This window comes from Oncorhynchus nerka, linkage group LG5 (genome assembly GCF_034236695.1).
Source record: "Oncorhynchus nerka isolate Pitt River linkage group LG5, Oner_Uvic_2.0, whole genome shotgun sequence".
Classification (NCBI taxonomy): domain Eukaryota; kingdom Metazoa; phylum Chordata; class Actinopteri; order Salmoniformes; family Salmonidae; genus Oncorhynchus; species Oncorhynchus nerka.
In genome coordinates, this window is record NC_088400.1 from 16,314,013 (window position 1) to 16,334,388 (window position 20,376).

General features: G+C 38.3%; 1 protein-coding gene across 1 annotated transcript in view; it reads right to left on the bottom strand.

Moving 5' to 3' along the window:
• Window positions 1-12,993, bottom strand: part of LOC115124902 (disintegrin and metalloproteinase domain-containing protein 19-like) — a 56,441-nt gene extending 43,448 nt beyond the window's left edge. The window contains 3 exon segments of the mRNA XM_065018408.1: window positions 3,749-3,819; window positions 9,846-9,967; window positions 12,708-12,993. Of these exon segments, the coding sequence (XP_064874480.1) occupies window positions 3,749-3,819; window positions 9,846-9,967; window positions 12,708-12,837 (323 nt within the window). The 5' untranslated portion in view covers window positions 12,838-12,993.
• Between the last annotated feature and the right edge of the window lie 7,383 nt (window positions 12,994-20,376).

Genomic DNA, 20,376 nt, shown 5'->3' on the forward strand with positions numbered 1-20,376 from the left:
GGGAGAAGGCTTTCTTTTCTAGGGTCCTCTGAGGATGGTGAGCAGTCAGATTACTACAGGTTCCTCTGAGGATGTTGAGCAGTCAGATTACTAAAGGTTCCTCTGAGGATGATGAGCAGTCAGATTACTAAAGGTTCCTCTGAGGATGGTGAGCAGTCAGATTACTAAAGGTTCCTCTGAGGATGATGAGCAGTCAGATTACTAAAGGTTCCTCTGAGGATGGTGAGCAGTCAGATTACTAAAGGTTCCTCTGAGGATGATGAGCAGTCAGATTACTAAAGGTTCCTCTGAGGATGTTGAGCAATCAGATTACTACAGGTTCCTCTGAGGATGGTGAGCAGTCAGATTACTAAAGGTTCCTCTGAGGAGGGTGAGCAGTCAGATTACTAAAGGTTCCTCTGAGGATGTTGAACAATCAGATTACTACAGGTTCCTCTGAGGATGTTGAGCAATCAGATTACTAAAGGTTCCTCTGAGGATGGTGAGCAGTCAGATTACTAAAAGGTTCCTCTGAGGATGTTGAGCAGTCAGATTACTAAAGCACAACCTCAGTAAAATAGTACCTCTCTTATCTCATTTCAAAGAATGTCTGCTAATGACACACACACACACACACACACACACACACACACACACACACACACACACACACACACACACAAACACACCCTGATGTTAATCACTCCCCCACCTGTAATGTAACCACCTGCTGAGGCCTTCTCCCTGAGGGGAGAGTCAGCCAGACACAGTGGAGTCACACTCCGTGGAAGTCTGCTGTTCCCTGGAAGTTAATGTAATCCCTCCCTCTGTATTGTGGCCATAGGGACTCAGTCATTGTGTTGTTAGCCAGATGATCTGAGAGACTGAGAGACTGTGACACGGGTCAATGTGTCGTTAGCCATTACAGCATCAATGTTGACAGAAAAACATCCTTCCTCTAAGTCATTTTCTTTTCCTCTCATCACCAGTATTCATCTGTCCATCACTACTTTCAACAGATGGAGAAGATAGTCACTTCCTGTTTCCCCTCAGGTGACATCCCTCTATCTTTCTCTACTCCATCCCCCTCTCCTTCCCTCCATCCCTATGTAAAACATATGTTCACTTTGACATCTGTCTAACTAAACTCAAACATATGGGATGAGGTCTGAGACTCCCTTTCTCTTTCTCTCTGTGTGTGTGTGTGTGTGTGTGTGTGTGTGTGTGTGTGTGTGTGTGTGTGTGTGTGTGTGTGTGTGTGTGTGTGTGTGTGTGTGTGTGGTATAGTACAGTATAGTACAGTGTGATACAGCATGTTATGGAATAGTACATCATGTTATGGTATAGTGCATCATGTTATGGTATAGTGCATCATGTTATGGAATAGTACATCATGTTATGGTATAGTGCATCATGTTATGGTATAGTGCATCATGTTATGGAATAGTACATCATGTTATGGTATAGTACATCATGTTATGGTATAATACAGTATTTTATGCTATAGTACAGCATGTTATGGTATAGTACATCATGTTATGGTATAGTACAGTATTTTATGGTATAGTACAGTATGTTATGGTATAGTACATCATGTTATGGTATAGTACAGCATGTTATGGTATAATACAGTATTTTATGGTATAGTACAGTATTTTATGGTATAGTACAGTATTTTATGGTATAATACAGTATGTTATGATATAATACAGTATGTTATGAAATAATACAGTAATGTATGGTATAGTACAGTATTGTATGGTATAGTACAGTATTTTATGGTATAATACAGTATTTTATGGTATAGTACAGTATTTTATGGTATAATACAGTATGTTATGATATAATGCAGTATGTTATGAAATAATACAGTTATGTATGGTATAATACAGTATTGTATGGTATGGTACAGTATGCTATGGAACAGTACAGTAAGGTATGGTATAGTACAGTGTCATGACGTTGGCCTGGGGGTAGGTTTATGACAGTCATAATACCTCTTTCCCCCTTTTTCCTCTCTCTACCCTACTGATGTTACATTTGCCAACCCCTTTGGTTAATATAGAGATTCTGGGAACATCAGAAGGTGGGGGGAAATGAACTATATTCTGCTAATCCGACCAATTGAACATATGCGGTGGTACTTAATGAATATGATGTCAGTTCGGTTGTCATCTGAGACATTCTCATCAATGATAAGGTGAAATAAACTCTACAGTGGAAAGTCTACACATCAGAGTTATCGGATTCACACGGAATTGTTGTTCAGTTTAAATGTTTGAATATTCAATTATTCGTGATGGGATGAAATATGATTTTAGCTTCTAAAATGTGTGAATTGGGTTTTTATAAGTTTAGGGCTCTGCTCAATCAGTGGGCTATAAAACTTTTCAAACACGCCCTCCTCTCCCTTCCTATATAAAGCCTTGACGACAATGTAACCTCCTGTTCCGAGGATGTGAGGACGACGGTCCGATGTCAGAATGGTTCAGATAATAACTACAGAACGAAGCCGACATCAGCATGAGCTTTGGTTGCGAATGGTATGAACTCTGAACTCTTATTCACTACAGAAGTGATACCTCCTAGCCGTTGAGTTATCAACAGCAGCTGCAAACGAGGGTTAGGAAGGAACAGACAGAGTATCCCATCTATCACACAACGAAGTTACTACAAAGTATCTAATTGACCACCAGAGACATTCTTCAAAGGACTCGGTTTGGCAACACGGCCTTCCATCTACCACCAACCTACTGAAGCGCAGCTCAGAGTAAATATTTATTGCATTTTCCTTTTCCAAATGGGCGATAATTTAGAATGCATAAGATATTGTATTTACGATAGCACAGCTTCGCCCTTTGTTCCTCAGTCTTAGCGCTCTTTCACTCAAACCCAGCCCTTTTCTTTTGTGTAACAAGCTGTCATATCTGTTCCGCCCGCTAGGGACGTTTTCCTTTATGATGTCATTTGTAATCAAGTTATGATTAATTATGTGTATGTGTAATTCTGTGTGATTAGTTAGGTATTTAGTAAATAAATAATTAAACCCAATTTTGTATTGCTGATTCAACTTGTTAGCCAGGGTTCGTGCAGATAACCAAGAATTTACAACTTTCAGATGAGACTGAATTAAGATGACAATTAACATTGACTGCTATTGATGTAAAATATTACTAGGTCTTTAAGAGTTTATTCGGAAGATAACAGCTCTATAAATATTATTTTGTGGTTCCCGACTCTCTAGTTAATTACACTTACATGATTAGCTCAATCAGGTAATATTAATTACGGAGAAATTATTTTATAGAATTGTCACGTTCTGACCTTTATTTCCTTTGTCTTGTATTTATTTAGTATGGTCAGGGCGTGAGTTGGGTGGGCAGTCTATGTTTGTTTTTCTATGTTTTGGGGTATTTCTATGTTTCGGCCTAGTATGGTTCTCAATCAGAGGCAGGTGTCATTAGTTGTCTCTGATTGAGAATCATACTTAGGTAGCCTGGGTTTCACTGTGTGTTTGTGGGTGATTGTTCCTGTCTCTGTGTTTTGCACCAGATAGGGCTGTTTTTGGTTTTCCACGTTTATTGTTTTTGTAGTGTTCGTGTTTATCTTTTGTTATTAAACATGAATCAAAGAAACCACGCTGCATTTTGGTCCGCTTCTACTTCTCCTAAGGAAAACCCTTACAAGAATAGCATGTCATATCACTTAATCCGTCATAGCCAAAGACACGACAACAGTATTTTATGGTAGGGTACAGTAAGGTTCTTACTCATTCCTGTGCAGACGGAGTGTCATCTCCTCTCCCTCAGCTGTGATGAGGACCTCTGCCTCAGACGGGTGCTGCTGGGTAGAAAAGCAGAGAAATAGAATAATATCTCTCTAGCATCATCTCTAACATTATATCTCTCTAGCATTATATCTAACATTATATCTCTCTAGCATCATCTCTATCTAACATTATATCTCTATCTAACCATATATCTCTCTAGCATTATATCTAACATTATATCTCTCTAGCATCATCTCTATCTAACATTATATCTCTATCTAACCATATATCTCTCTAGCATTATATCTAACAATATATCTCTCTAGCATCATCTCTATCTAACATTATATCTCTCTAGCATTATATCTAACATTATATCTCTCTAGCATCATCTCTATCTAACATTATATCTCTCTAGCATTATATCTAACATTATATCTCTCTAGCATCATCTCTATCTAACATTATATCTCTCTAACATCATCTCTATCTAACATGATATCTCTCTAGCATTATATCTAACATTATATCTCTCTAGCATCATCTCTGTCTAACATTATATCTCTCTAGCATTATATCTAACATGATATCTCTCTAGCATTATATCTAACATTATATCTCTCTAGCATCATCTCTGTCTAACATTATATCTCTCTAGCATTATATCTAACATTATATCTCTCTAGCATCATCTCTAACATTATATCTCTCTAGCATCATCTCTATCTAACATTATATCTCTCTAGGATCATCTCTATCTAACATGATATCTCTCTAGCATTATATCTAACATTATATCTCTCTAACATCATCTCTATCTAACATTATATCTCTCTAGCATTATATCTAACATTATATCTCTCTAGCATCATCTCTATCTAACATTATATCTCTCTAACATTATATCTCTCTAGCATTATATCTCTCTAGCATTATATCTCTCTAATGCTATATCTCTAACATTATATCTCTCTAGCATTATATCTCTCTAATGCTATATCTCTAACATTATATCTCTCTAGCATTATATCTCTCTAATGCTATATCTCTAACATTATATCTCTCTAATGCTATATCTCTCTAACATTATATCTCTCTAATGCTATATCTCTCTAACATTATATCTCTCTAATGCTATATCTCTCTAACATTATATCTCTCTAACATTATATCTCTCTAATGCTATATCTCTCTAACATTATATCTCTCTAACATTATATCTCTCTAATGCTATATCTCTATCTAACATTATATCTCTCTAGCATTATATCTAACATTATATCTCTCTAACATCATCTCTATCTAACATTATATCTCTCTAGCATTATATCTCTCTAACATTATATCTCTCTAACATTATATCTCTCTAATGCTATATCTCTCTAACATTATATCTCTCTAATGCTATATCTCTCTAACATTATATCTCTCTAACATTATATCTCTCTAGCATTATATCTCTCTAACATTATATCTCTCTAGCATTATATCTCTCTAACATTATATATCTCTAGCATTATATCTCTCTAACATTATATATCTCTAGCATTATATCTCTCTAACATTATATCTCTCTAACATTATATCTCTATAGCATTATATCTCTCTAACATTATATCTCTCTAACATTATATCTCTCTAACATTATATCTCTCTAACATTATATCTCTCTGGCATTATATCTCTATAGCATTATATCTCTATAGCATTATATCTCTATAGCATTATATCTCTATAGCATTATATCTCTCTAACATTATAAATAAGAGTATATCTCTCTAACATTACATCTAAAATTATATCTCTCTAACATTCTCTCTAACATTGTATCTCTCTAAACGTACAAATAATGGTATATCTCTCTAACATAATATCTAAAATTATAGATCTCTAGCATTATATCGAACAATATATATTTCTAACATTATATCTCTCTAGCATTATATCTATTTAACATTATATCTCTTTAGCATTATATGTAACATTATATCTGAAATGATATGTCTGGCATTATATCTTTCTAGCATTATATTGAACATTATATCTAAAATGACATCCCTCTAGCATTATATCTAACATATCTCTCCTAAATGAAATGTCTCTAATGTTTACATTTACATTTAAGTCATTTAGCAGACGCTCTTATCCAGAGCGACTTACAAATTGGTGCATTCACCTTAAGACATCCAGTGGAACAGCCACTTTACAATAGTGCATCTAAATCTTTTAAGGGGGGGTGAGAAGGATTACTTTATCCTATCCTAGGTATTCCTGAAAGAGGTGGGGTTTCAGGTGTCTCCGGAAGGTGGTGATTGACTCCGCTGTCCTGGCGTCGTGAGGGAGTTTGTTCCACCATTGGGGGGCCAGAGCAGCGAACAGTTTTGACTGGGCTGCGTGGGAACTGTACTTCCTCAGTGGTAGGGAGGCGAGCAGGCCAGAGGTGGATGAACGCAGTGCCCTTGTTTGGGTGTAGGGCCTGATCAGAGCCTGGAGGTACTGAGGTGCCGTTCCCCTCACAGCTCCGTAGGCAAGCACCATGGTCTTGTAGCGGATGCGAGCTTCAACTGGAAGCCAGTGGAGAGAGCGGAGGAGCGGGGTGACGTGAGAGAACTTGGGAAGGTTGAACACCAGACGGGCTGCGGCGTTCTGGATGAGTTGTAGGGGTTTAATGGCACAGGCAGGGAGCCCAACCAACAGCGAGTTGCAGTAATCCAGACGGGAGATGACAAGTGCCTGGATTAGGACCTGCGCTGCTTCCTGTGTGAGGCAGGGTCGTACTCTGCGGATGTTGTAGAGCATGAACCTACAAGAACGGGCCACCGCCTTGCTGTTAGTTGAGAACGACAGGGTGTTGTCGTTGTAATGTTGTATCTAGCATTACATCTAACATATCTCTCCTAAATTAAATGTCTCTAATGCTGTATCTAGCATTATATCTAACATATCTCTCCTAAATGAAATGTCTCTAATGTTGTATCTAGCATTATATCTAACATTTTATGCCAAATGATATCTCTCTAGCACACTGGTTCTCAATCCTGGTCCGGGGGACCCAAAGGGGCAAACATTTTTTTCTTCTACCAAGCAATACAGCTGATTCAAATGATCAACTCATCAAAAAGCTTGGATGATTTGAATTAGCTCTAGCATTATCTCTTTAACAGTACATCACTCTAACATTATATCTCTCTAGCATTATCTCTAACATTATATTTCTTTAACATTATATCTCTAGCATTATATCTATCTAGCATTATCTCACTCTAACATGATATATCTCTAGCATTATCTCTAACAGTATCTCTCTTTAACGGTGTATCTCCCTGCATTATCTCACTCTAACATTATATATCTCTAGCATTATCTCTAACATTATCTCTCTTTAACAGTATATCACTCTAACATTATATCTCTCTAACATTATATCACTCTAACATTATATATCTAGCATTATATATCTCTAAGATTATATCTCTTTAACATTATATATCTAGCATTATATCCCTCTAACATTATATCCAACAATATATCTCTTTAACATTAACTCTCTCTTTAACATTAAATAGCTTTAACGTTATATCTATTTAACATTATATCTCTCAAGCACTATATATCTCATACATTATATCTCTCTAACATTATCTCTCTTTAACGGTGTATCTCCCTGCATTATATCTCTCTAACATTATATCTCTCCAACAAGATATCTCTCGAACATTATATCTCTCTAATGCTATATCTCTAACATTACATCTCTCTAATGTTATATCTCTCTAACATGATATCTCTCTAATGTTATATCTCTCTAACATTATATCTAACATCATATAACTCCAGCATTGTATCTCTCTAGCATTATCTCTCTCTGGCATTATCTCTCTCTGGCATTATATCTCTCTGGCATTACATCTATTTAACATTATATCTCTTTAGCATTATATGTAACATTATATCTGAAATTATATGTCTGGCATTATATCTTTCTAGCATTATATTGAACATTATATCTAAAATTATAGATCTCTAGCATTATATCGAACAATATATATTTCTAACATTATATCTCTCTAGCATTATATCTATTTAACATTATATCTCTTTAGCATTATATGTAACATTATATCTAAAATGATATGTCTGGCATTATATCTTTCTAGCATTATATTGAACATTATATCTAAAATGACATCCCTCTAGCATTACATCTAACATATCTCTCCTAAATGAAATGTCTTTAATGTTGTATCTAGCATTACATCTAACATATCTCTCCTAAATGAAATGTCTCTAATGTTGTATCTAGCATTACATCTAACATATCTCTCCTAAATGAAATGTCTCTAATGTTGTATCTAGCATTACATCTAACATATCTCTCCTAAATGAAATGTCTCTAATGTTGTATCTAGCATTACATCTAACATATCTCTCCTAAATGAAATGTCTCTAATGTTGTATCTAGCATTACATCTAACATATCTCTCCTAAATGAAATGTCTCTAATGTTGTATCTATCATTATATCTAACATTTTATGCCAAATGATATCTCTCTAGCACACTGGTTCTCAATCCTGGTCCGGGGGACCCAAAGGGGCAAACATTTTTTTCTTCTACCAAGCAATACAGCTGATTCAAATGATCAACTCATCAAAAAGCTTGGATGATTTGAATCAGCTCTAGCATTATCTCTTTAAGAGTACATCACTCTAACATTATATCTCTCTAGCATTATCTCTAACATTATATTTCTTTAACATTATATCTCTAGCATTATATCTCTCTAGCATTATCTCACTCTAACATTATATATATCTAGCATGATCTCTAACATTATCTCTCGTTAGCAGTGTATCTCTCTGGCATTATCTCACTCTAACATTATATATCTCTAGCATTATCTCTAACATTATCTCTCTTTAACAGTATATCACTCTAACATTATATCTCTCTAACATTATATATCTAGCATTATATATCTCTAGGATTATATCTCTTTAACATTATATATCTAGCATTATATCCCTCTAACATTATATCCAACAATATATCTCTTTAACATTAACTCTCTCTTTAACATTAAATAGCTCTAATGTTATATCTATTTAACATTATATCTCTCAAGCACTATATATCTCATACATTATATCTCTCTAACATTATATCTCTCCAACAAGATATCTCTCGAACATTATATCTCTCGAACATTAAATCTTTCTAGCATTGTATCTAACAAGATATCTCTCTAACAAGATATCTCTCGAACATTATATCTCTCTAATGCTATATCTCTCTAACAAGATATCTCTCGAACATTATATCTCTCTAATGCTATATCTCTCTAACATTACATCTCTCTAACATTATTTCTCTCTAATGTTATATCTCTCTAACATGATATCTCTCTAATGTTATATCTCTCTAACATTATATATAACATCATATAACTCCAGCATTGTATCTCTCTAGCATCATATCTCTCTGGCATTATATCGCTCTAGCATTATCTCTCTCTGGCATTATCTCTCTCTGGCATTATATCTCTCTGGCATTATATCTCTCTAGTATTATATCTCTCTAGTATTATATCTCTCTAGCATTATATCTCTCTAACATTATATCTCTCTAACTTCATATCTAATATTACACAATCCTTTCTCAGAGCGCTACAGACAATTCCTTCGACCTCACGGTTTGGTTTTTGCTCTGACATGCACTGTCAACTGTGGGACCTTATATAGAAAGGTTGACACCTTTCCAAATCATGTCCAATCAATTGAATTTACCACCTGTTTTGCTTTTTCATTATGGGGTATTGTGTGTAGATTAAGGAGGATTTAAAAAGAAATCCACTTTAGAATAAGACTGTAATGTAACAAAATGTGGAAATAGTCAAGGGGTCTGAATACTTTTCGAATGTACTCTATATCTCTCTAGCATTATATCTAACATGATATAACTCCAGCATTGTATCTCTCTAGCATTATATCTAACATGATACCTCTCTAACATGTAACATGTGAAATGTGTTGTGCTATTTCAGAGGACAATCATGTCTCTGAGTTAGTAGGGAATGTCAGTGATAAGATAGGATCTCACCTTCTCTCCATGGACGGACCTCCTGTGTCTTGCAGGCTGCAGCCAGTGTGGATAGGTAATCTCATAGCTCTCTAGGTGTTCTATTCTGTGACTGTTCTCCTGAGGGCTCGGGCTCTGCTCCTCTACACAAAGGATTTACAAGCATGTCAACAAAGAGGACAGTAGAAGGTAACAGTTTATTGAAATATTTGTTGGTTGATTGATTTCTCAATTAAACCACTGCACTTCATTTTCGTAGACAGGTTTGAATATGAGGTCTCCTGATAAAATATAATACAACAAGCTTGTGTAGTCATTGTAAAATCAACTCAAATAAATGTCTGTCACATGCTTCGTAAAACAGCAGGTATAGACTAACAGTGAAATACTTACTTACGGGCCCTTCCCAACAGTGCAGAGAGAAAGACAATAGAGAAATAATAGAAAAGTAAAACGTAAAAATAAAAGTAATAACGAATACACAATGAGTAATGATAACTTGGCTATATGGGTACCAGTACCAAGTCGATGTGCAGGGGTACGAGGTAACTGAGGTAGATATGAACATATAACTAGTTTATGTGACAAAACAAGCAATAGTATAGACAAGTGCAGATAATCATTGTACCATCTAAACCACTGTGAAATCTACTTTCAAACACCAAACATATTGTATTTTCAGCTGTTTGAAAATAATGTACAAAACCGGAAGTAAAATAGACACAAATGAAATGAGAAGCATAGAAATAGCGCACATAGAACAGATTAACCGCTTCTTAGACTTGCTTTCAATGCAAATGACAGTTCTATAACTAGAATTTCTATGTAAATTTGGTCAGGTCACCCAAAAAGTTACATAATGCAGTTTTAACTATTTAACTAACTATTTAGTAGTCTTGTAGCTTGGGGCTAGAAGCTGTTCCGGGTCCTGTTGGTTCCAGACTTGGTGCATCGGTACCGCTAGCCGTGCAGTAGCAGAGAGAACAGTCTATGACTTGGGTGGCTGGAGTCTTTGACCAATTGTAGGGCCTTCCTCTGACACCGCCTACTACAGAGGTCCTGGATGGTGGGGAGCTTGGCCCCACTGATGTTCGCACTACCCTCTGTAGCTTAGTGATGAGCTTGGAGTGCACTATGGTGTTGAATGCTGAGCTGTAGTTAATGAACAGCATTCTCACATAGATGTTCCTTTTGTCCAGGTGGGAAAGGGCAGTGTGGAGTGCAATAGAGATTGTGTCATCTGTAGATCTTTTGGGGCAGTATGTGAATTGGAGTGGGTCCAGGGTGTCTGGGATGATGGTGTTGATGTGAGCCATGAAGAAACTTTCAAAGCATTTCATGTCTACAGATGTGAGTGCTAGTCATTTAGACAGGTTACCTTGGCACAGGGACTATGGTGGTCTGCTTGAAATATGTAGATATTATATATATATACTTCCATATTGAGTGTGTCTATGGTACATCCTGCTTGAAGTTTTGCTTGTAAGCACAAATCAGGAGGGTAGAATTATGGTCAGATTTGCCTAATGGAGGGTGAGGGAGAGCTTTGTATGTGTTTTCTGTGTGTGGAGTAAATGTGATCTAGAGTTATTTCATCTCTAGTTGCATATGTGACATGCTCGTAGATTTCAGTATTCCTGCATTAAAATCACAGGCCACTAGATGCGCCGCCTGTGGATGAGCATTTTCTTGTTTGATTATAGCCCTATAGAATATCACAGTATGAGTCATCATACCCATAAAACCTAGCGGTCAAACAAGGAAATGGTTCCAATCATTTTTCACTGTTCATTTTTAGAAACACTTGAAATAAGGGTTGTGTTTTGTGTAGGCTTACCCTGGCGTGAGGTTTTGAGAACCGTGTAAATCTCTCTAGGACAAGGTGACTTTTGTCAATATATTTGCTGGTATTTACCACACAAAAATGAAATGCTAATTAGCTGCTAATGTGGCTTTCACAAAGAATTACAAATACCATGATGATCTTGACGTGACTGCCGAATCGAGGCAAAGGTAAATATCTCTGGATTAGTTATCTAATTTGATCTAAATTTAGCAATGAAAAAAATTTACAACATTTCTTTAAATGGACAATTCTGTGAACTGCCTTGTGCTAGTTTTAAATTGACACAATACCTGTTAGCAAAGGTGTCAGCTAGAGATGACATGCAGGAGCTTGCAGGGATTTGTAGTCTTGCATGATGTCTACTTTGATGCTAATTAGCATTTTCGAATTTGAGAGTAAATAGATTTGAATATATTGATAAAAATCACCTTGTCCGAGAGAGATTTATATGGTTAGCAAAAACGTCACTCCAGGGTAAGCCTACACGAAACACAGACTCTATTTTAATGGTTTCTAAAATTCCTTATGAGAAAAATGAATGGTGAAAAAACGATTGGAACCGTTTCCCTGTTTGACTGCTAGGCTTTATGGGTATTATGACACCTCTACTGTGGGGCTCTATACAGCTGGGGTAGTCTTGGTTTGTGGTGGTAAATAGAAATCTATGAACAATATAGATGAAAACTTGTTTGGCACATAGTATGGTCTACAGCTTATCATGAGGTAGCCAACAGGAAGTTCTTTAGATTACTGAATTTAAAACTGACTTCGGCACATGCTTTTAAAAGAATTTAGGCTGCAATTTATAGAAAACTTGCTTATGTTATGAATGAATAAGAAAATGGATTCTTTCAAACATTCACAATAGCCCAAGAAAGACTAAATAAACCTTGAAACACCAGTAAACACATAGCTATGGACTGAATGAACCAATATTATGCACAGTTCAAAATAAATTATCTTGAAATATTTATCAGCCATCCAGAAAAACTCCATTCATGAACTGATTAGCTGTTGTAATGAATGCACAGACTTACCGGCAGCATCTACGTGACCAGATACAACAGACCCAACACAGCAGATAACGACTGTCAAATACAGACACAGACTCAGAAGGGAATATGCAGAACACCGATTAAAGCGGGTTATCCGTTCTCGTGGACTCATGCTAAAATAAAGGGTTATAGTTTAAACCCTACAATGTAATCGCAAACAACAAAAAATGCATAGGCAAAGGATAAATAATAGCTGCCTGTCGACATATCCTATGAAGCGGATAAATGTGTAGGCAACAATAGCACTCTATCGCTCTGTCTGCCTCGGATGCTTCCACAGGGGTAGAGCGCATCTTTTCTCTGTTTCCAGTTCTTACGTTCATTTTCAGCCCCTCCCATTTACCCTATAACTGGCCAATCGATTTCTGTGATTTTGAAAACCTTTGAAGACTAGAGATTGTTTTATGAGAGCCCTAACACAATTCAAAAAATTCCTACAGTATGTAATATGATAGGTGAATGTGAATTTCTGAAATACAGAATGTCTCATGGCAATAGTCTACTGTAAAACATTTCTACTAAAGATGAATTATGTTATACAGCTCAGGCTCTGTAGCAAAGACACCATATTTCCTATATAGTGCACGGCAGTGTTTTGTTCGAGACCACCCAAAGCGAGACTGATTCAAGACAAAGACTGGAGGGAATCTAGTCCAAGTGAAGACCAATACCGGAGAGGGGGCGAGACCGAGTCAAGACCGGGGTGGGGGATGAGAGGTCCGGGAAGCAGTCAAGACCGAGACCAGAAAAATGCGAGTCCAATTCAAATCGTCACCATAATTAGAGTTCAAAATGTCCAGTATTTCTGTGTTCATATTTCAGAACAACATATGGATTCTTTTGGCATTCAGAATGGTAAAACAAATACATGCTGAAGGCAAATAGATCCACTCTACACATTATTACTGATCCAAACCCAGTGGGGAACAACGAGGAGCTAGGAACACGAGCATTTCACTACACCCACAATAACATCTGCTAAATATGAGTATGTGACCAATACAATTTGATTTGGTTTGATTTGAGAGCCTTCTCCGGTTTCAGAAAAAAGGCTAAGGATTTATAGCAAAATAATAATAATGATATTATTATTTTCAATGATGTTCTGATTTAATCTCTTCAACTTTTGATAGAGAGGATAAGGTTAACGCTGAAGATTTTTTGTTTTTTAGATAAATCTAGCTAGCTAAATCAGCCATTGGCTAAGACATCAGAAGCTTGATAGAAGGCATCTGCCATTCAACTGTATTAGGGCAACATTTTGGAGTGATGGTGGAATCAACCAATCACATTGACTTGTAATGGCCAACAGGTCAAAGGCCGACAGGTTACTATGCAATTTTAAAAAAAAAATATTTCACCTTTATTTAACCAGGTAGGCAAGTTGAGAACAAGTTCTCATTTACAATTGCGACCTGGCCAAGATAAAGCAAAGCAGTTCGACACATACAACGACACAGAGTTACACATGGAGTAAAACAAACATACAGTCAATAATACAGTATAAACAAGTCTATATACGATGTGAGCAAATGAGGTGAGAAGGGAGGTAAAGGCAAAAAAAGGCCATGGTGGCGAAGTAAATACAATATAGCAAGTAAAACACTGGAATGGTAGATTTGCAGTGGAAGAATGTGCAAAGTAGAAATAAAAATAATGGGGTGCAAAGTGCAAAATAAATAAATAAAATAAATACAGTAGGGAAAGAGGTAGTTGTTTGGGCTAAACTATAGGTGGGCTATGTACAGGTGCAGTAATCTGTGAGCTGCTCTGACAGTTGGTGCTTAAAGCTAGTGAGGGAGATAAGTGTTTCCAGTTTCAGAGATTTTTGTAGTTCGTTCCAGTCATTGGCAGCAGAGAACAGGAAGGAAAGGCGGCCAAAGAAAGAATTGGTTTTGGGGGTGACCAGAGAGATATACCTGCTGGAGCGCGTGCTACAGGTGGGTGATGCTATGGTGACCAGCGAGCTGAGATAAGGGGGGACTTTACCTAGCAGGGTCTTGTAGATGACATGGAGCCAGTGGGTTTGGCGAAGAGTATGAAGCGAGGGCCAGCCAACGAGAGCGTACAGGTCGCAATGGTGGGTAATATATGGGGCTTTGGTGACAAAATGGATTGCACTGTGATAGACTGCATCCAATTTGTTGAGTAGGGTATTGGAGGCTACTTTGTAAATGACATCGCCGAAGTCGAGGATTGGTAGGATGGTCAGTTTTACAAGGGTATGTTTGGCAGCATGAGTGAAGGATGCTTTGTTGCGAAATAGGAAGCCAATTCTAGATTTAACTTTGGATTGGAGATGTTTGATGTGGGTCTGGAAGGAGAGTTTACCTATTTGTAGTTGTCCACGTATTCTAAGTCAGAGCCGTCCAGAGTAGTGATGTTGGACAGGCGGGCAGGTGCAGGCAGCGATCGGTTGAAATAGTGAGGAATAGTTTTCCCATGGTCTAAGGAGCTAACTTTTATTGTAGGCTAGTTTGCAGCTGCTGCAGCAGGTGTTATCGAAGAGGATATTATGGCTAATTTGTTAGCTTCTCCCTTTTCAAGAATAACTTTCAACAAGAAGTTAAAATAACTGATGTGTGTGAAACATTGTTGCATTTCAACTTTAGATCACCCATTACTTTGTGTGCTAAACATGAAACCTTTTTTGCAATGGGAGGTAATAGTTGTAAATTGTGATGGGAAAATGCTTAGCCTAATGATTGTGTTTTTGTATTCTTATGATTGGGACCTACTGGCTTATAATGTCAGAGTGAATGGACTGCTGTCTTTCCATCGGCCCTATGCAGTGGTGTAGTGATGCCTGGAGAAGTGGGTCCTGTGTGAAGGAAAGGCCCTGCGTGAAAAATCCTATGTTTTCACATAGATTTTCAGATTTTCCCTCTCAAAAAAATATATAATTAAAAGACAAAAATGTGATGTTTAAAGTCCACAATAATTCTTAAACCTCATCAGGAGAACATTTTTTAGATCTGGAAAAAAATATATATTTTTGGAGGGTGTAGTTGCCCTTTAATTCAATTGAGCTAAACAAAATGCCCTCACCATAGATACAAATCAGTTTTGTCAGGTATGCTAACATTGCAGTCAGCATTTAATTGAAAAGGTTTTTTTGGGGAGGCCTTTAGAAATATTGATGCAAACAGAGCTTGATGACACATCGCAAATAACCTACTAACCAAGATTTTTATTACCTTTATTTAACTAGGCAAGTCAGTTAAGAACAAATTCTAATTTTCAATGATGGCATAGGAACAGTGGGTTAACTGCCTGTTCAGGGGCAGAACAACAGATTTGTACCTTGTCAGCTCGGGGGTTTGAACTTGAAGTCCAACGCTCTAACCACTAGGCTACCTGCCACTGTAGAAACTATGATAATAGAAATGTTCAGAACGTTTGTGAAACAGCACAGTTGAAAAATATTTGGCTAATAGAAATCAAAACTGGATGGTGTTCAGAGATAGATGGGAGGGGTTGAGTGATGCTGAAAGATGGGACTAAAAACAAATATAATTATTACAAAATATACTGTGTCCGTAAAATGTTTATAGTCTGTATAAAGTAGAAGCCCAAGTGTTGTTGTCCATTAGTTTAATCCAATTAGGGGAGGGGTGGTAGGGTTAGGGGTAAATAATAAACAAAAATTAGTTAAAAAAAAAAGATATATTATCTATAGAGTACCAGTCAAAAGTTTGGACAACACCTACTCATTCAAGGGGTTTTCTTTATTTGTACTATTTTCTACATTGTAGAATAATAGTGAAGATATCAAAACTATGAAATAACACATATGGAATCATGTAGTAACCAAAAAGTGTTAAACAAATCAGAATGTATTTTATATTTGAGGTTCTTCAAAGTAGCCACCCTTTGCCTTGATGACAGCTGTGCACCCTCTTCGCATTCTCTCAACCAGCTTCATAAGGAATCCTTTTCCAACAGTCTTTAAGGAGTTCCTACATATGCTGAGCACTTGATGGCTGCTTTTCCTTCACTCTGCAGTATAAGTCACCCTAAACCATCTCAATTGGGTTGAGGTCAGGTGATTGTGGAGGCCAGGACATCTGATGCAACCCTCCATCACTCTCCTTCTTTGTCAAATAGCCCTTACACAGCCTGAAGGTGTGTTGAGTCATTGTCCTGTTAAAAAACAAATTGTAGTTCCACTAAGCGCAAACCAGATGGGATGGCGTATCACTGCAGAATGCTGTGGTAGCCATGATAGTTAAGTGTGCCTTGAATTCTAAATAAATCACAGACAGTGTCACCAGCAAAGCACCCCCACACCATCACACCACCACCTCCATGCTTCACGGTGGGAACCACACATACGGAGATCATCCGTTCACTTGCTCTGCGTCTCACAAAGACACAGCGGTTGGAGCCGAACATCTCAAACTTGGACTCATCAGACCAAAGGACAGATTTCCACCGGTCTAATGTCCATTGCTCATGTTTCTTGGCCCAAGCAAGTCTCTTCTTGTTATTGGTGTCCTTTAGTAGTGGTTTCTTTGCAGCAATTCGAACATGAAGGCCTGATTCACGCAGTCTCCTCTGAACAGTTGATGTTGACGTGTCTGTTACTTGAACTCTGGGAAGCATTTATTTGGGCTGCAATCTGAGGTGCAGTTAACTCCAATGAGCTTATCCTCTGCAGCAGAGGTAACTCTGGGTCTTCCTTCCTGTGGCAGTCCTCATGAGAGCCAATTTATTTCATCACAGCCCTGTATGGTTTTGAAGAAACTTTCAAACTTTTAAAGTCTTAAAGTAATGATGTTGTTCCTCTTTGCTTATTTGAGCTGTTCTTGACATAATATGGACTTGGACTTTTACCAGGTGACTATATCAAATCAAATCAAATTGATTTATATAGCCCTTCGTACATCAGCTGATATCTCAAAGTGCTGTACAGAAACCCAGCCTAAAACCCCAAACAGCAAGCAATGCAGGTGTAGAAGCACGGTGGCTAGGAAAAACTCCCTAGAAAGGCCAAAACCTAGGAAGAAACCTAGAGAGGAACCAGGCTATGTGGGGTGGCCAGTCCTCTTCTGGCTGTGCCGGGTGGAGATTATAACAGAACATGGCCAAGATGTTCAAATGTTCATAAATGACCAGCATGGTCGAATAATAATAAGGCAGAACAGTTGAAACTGGAGCAGCAGCACAGTCAGGTGGACTGGGGACAGCAAGGAGTCATCATGTCAGGTAGTCCTGGGGCATGGTCCTAGGGCTCAGGTCAGTTGAAACTGGAGCAGCAGCATGGCCAGGTGGACTGGGGACAGCAAGGAGTCATCATGTCAGGTAGTCCTGGGGCATGGTCCTAGGGCTCAGGTCAGTTGAAACTGGAGCAGCAGCATGGCCAGGTGGACTGGGGACAGCAAGGAGTCATCATGTCAGCTAGTCCTGGGGCATGGTCCTAGGGCTCAGTTCCTCCGAGAGAAAGAAAGAAAGAGAGAAGGAGAGAATTAGAGAACGCACACTTAGATTCACACAGGACACCGAATAGGACAGGAGAAGCACTCCAGATATATCAAACTGACCCCAGCCCCCCGACACAAACTACTGCAGCATAAATACTGGAGGCTGAGACAGGAGGGGTCAGGAGACACTGTGGCCCCGTCCGAGGACACCCCCGGACAGGGCCAAACAGGAAGGATATAACCCCACCCACTTTGCCAAAGCACAGCCCCCACACCACTAGAGGGATATCTTCAACCACCAACTTACCATCCTACCTCATGAAGCTGGTTGAGAGAATGCCAAGAGTGCGCAAAGCTGTAATCAAGGCAAATATACTATAAAATATATTTTGATTTTTTTAACACTTCTTTGGTTACTACATGATTCCATAAGTGTTATTTCATAGTGTTGATGTCTTCACTATTATTATACAACGTACAATTTTTGACTGGTACTGTAAAAATGTACAAAAGATATATATGGGGGATTTGAAATTATGTAGACAATCACATTGATGGAAGCCCCAATCTATCTGCAATGAAAAGCTGATCCACCCCCTAAAAAACAGACTAGGGACCAAACATTTTCACCACCTGGTGTGCATACCCATTGTTGCCTAAGTTAGCATTTAGTTAGAGATACCCTACATGACCAAAAGTATGTGGACACCTGTTTGTTGAACATCTCTTTCCAAAATCATGGGCATTAATATGGAATTGGTCCACCCTTTGCTGCTAAAACAGCCTCCACTCTTCTTGGAAGGCTTTCACTCTAGATGTTCGGACATTGCTGCGTGGACTTGCTTCCATTCAGCCACAAGAGCATTAGTGAGGTTGGGCACTAATGTTGGGTGATTAGTCCTGGCTCGCAGTAGGTGTTCCAATTCCTCCCAAAGGTGTTTGATGTGGTTGAGGTCAGCACTCTGTGCAGGTCAGTCAAGTTCTTCCACACCGATCTCAACAAACCATTTCTGTATGGACCTCACCATGTGCACAGGGGCATTGTCATGCTGAAACAGGAAAGGGCCTTCCCCAAACTGTTGCCGCAAAGCTGGAAGCACAGAATCGTCTAGAATGTCATTGTATTCTGTAGCGTTAAGATTCCCTTCACTGGAACTGAGGGGCCTAGCCTGAACCATAAAAAACAGCCCCAGACCATTATTCCTCCTCCACCATACTTTACAGTTGGCACTATGCATTGGGGCAGGTAGCGTTCTCTTGGCATCCGCCAAACCCAGATTCAGAAGGTGAAACATGATTCATCACTCCAGAAAACACGTTTCCACTGCTCCAGAGTCAAATGGTGGCAAGCTTTACACCACTCCAGCTGACGCTTGGATTTAGGCATGGTGGTCTTAGGCTGTGTGCGGGTGCTTGGCCATGGAAACCATTTCCTTAAGCTCCCGACTAACAGTTATTGTGCTGAAATTGCTTCCAGAGGCAGTTTGGAACTCGGTAGTGAGTGTTGCATCCGAGGACAGACGATTTATATGCGCTTCAGCACCCTGCAGTCCAGTTCGGTGAGCTTGTGTTGCTTACCTTTTTACAGCTAAGTCATTGTTGCTCCTAGAAGTTTCCACTTCACAATAACAGCACTTACAGTTGACCGGGGCAACTCTAGCAGGGCAGAATTTGACAAACTGACTTGTTGGAAAGGTGGCATCCTATGATGGTGCCAAGTTGAAAGTCACTGAGTTCTTCAGTAAGGCCATTCTACTGCCAATATTTGTCTAAGGATGGCTGTGTGCTCGATTTTATACACCTGTCAGTTGTGGCTGAATTAGCCAAATCCACTATTTTGAAGGGATGTCCACATAATTTTGTATATATAGTGTATCATAAGTTGAAACGTCTTTCCTACCTACCGGCTACCGATGTCAAAAAGTGGGTATAGGATGTATATAGCCTCCACTACACCACCGGCCCTTTCTTTACAAAAAGTGCGCTGGTGCTATGGTTGCTGTCCTTTCAGCATCACGAGCTTGAAGGACTAGGTTTAATAGGTTCGCCACTGCGCAAATGTCTATAACAGATATAAAGACCTAGAATTTCACCGTCTCCCCTTTACTAATAGTGAGCGCGCAACTTTCCAACAATTTCCCTCACTCTTCCCTACCAGCGAGTCAAGGATATTGGACAAAGTTTGAGGATTTATTTCAGTGAAATTGAAGGTTACGAGTAAAGTCGGA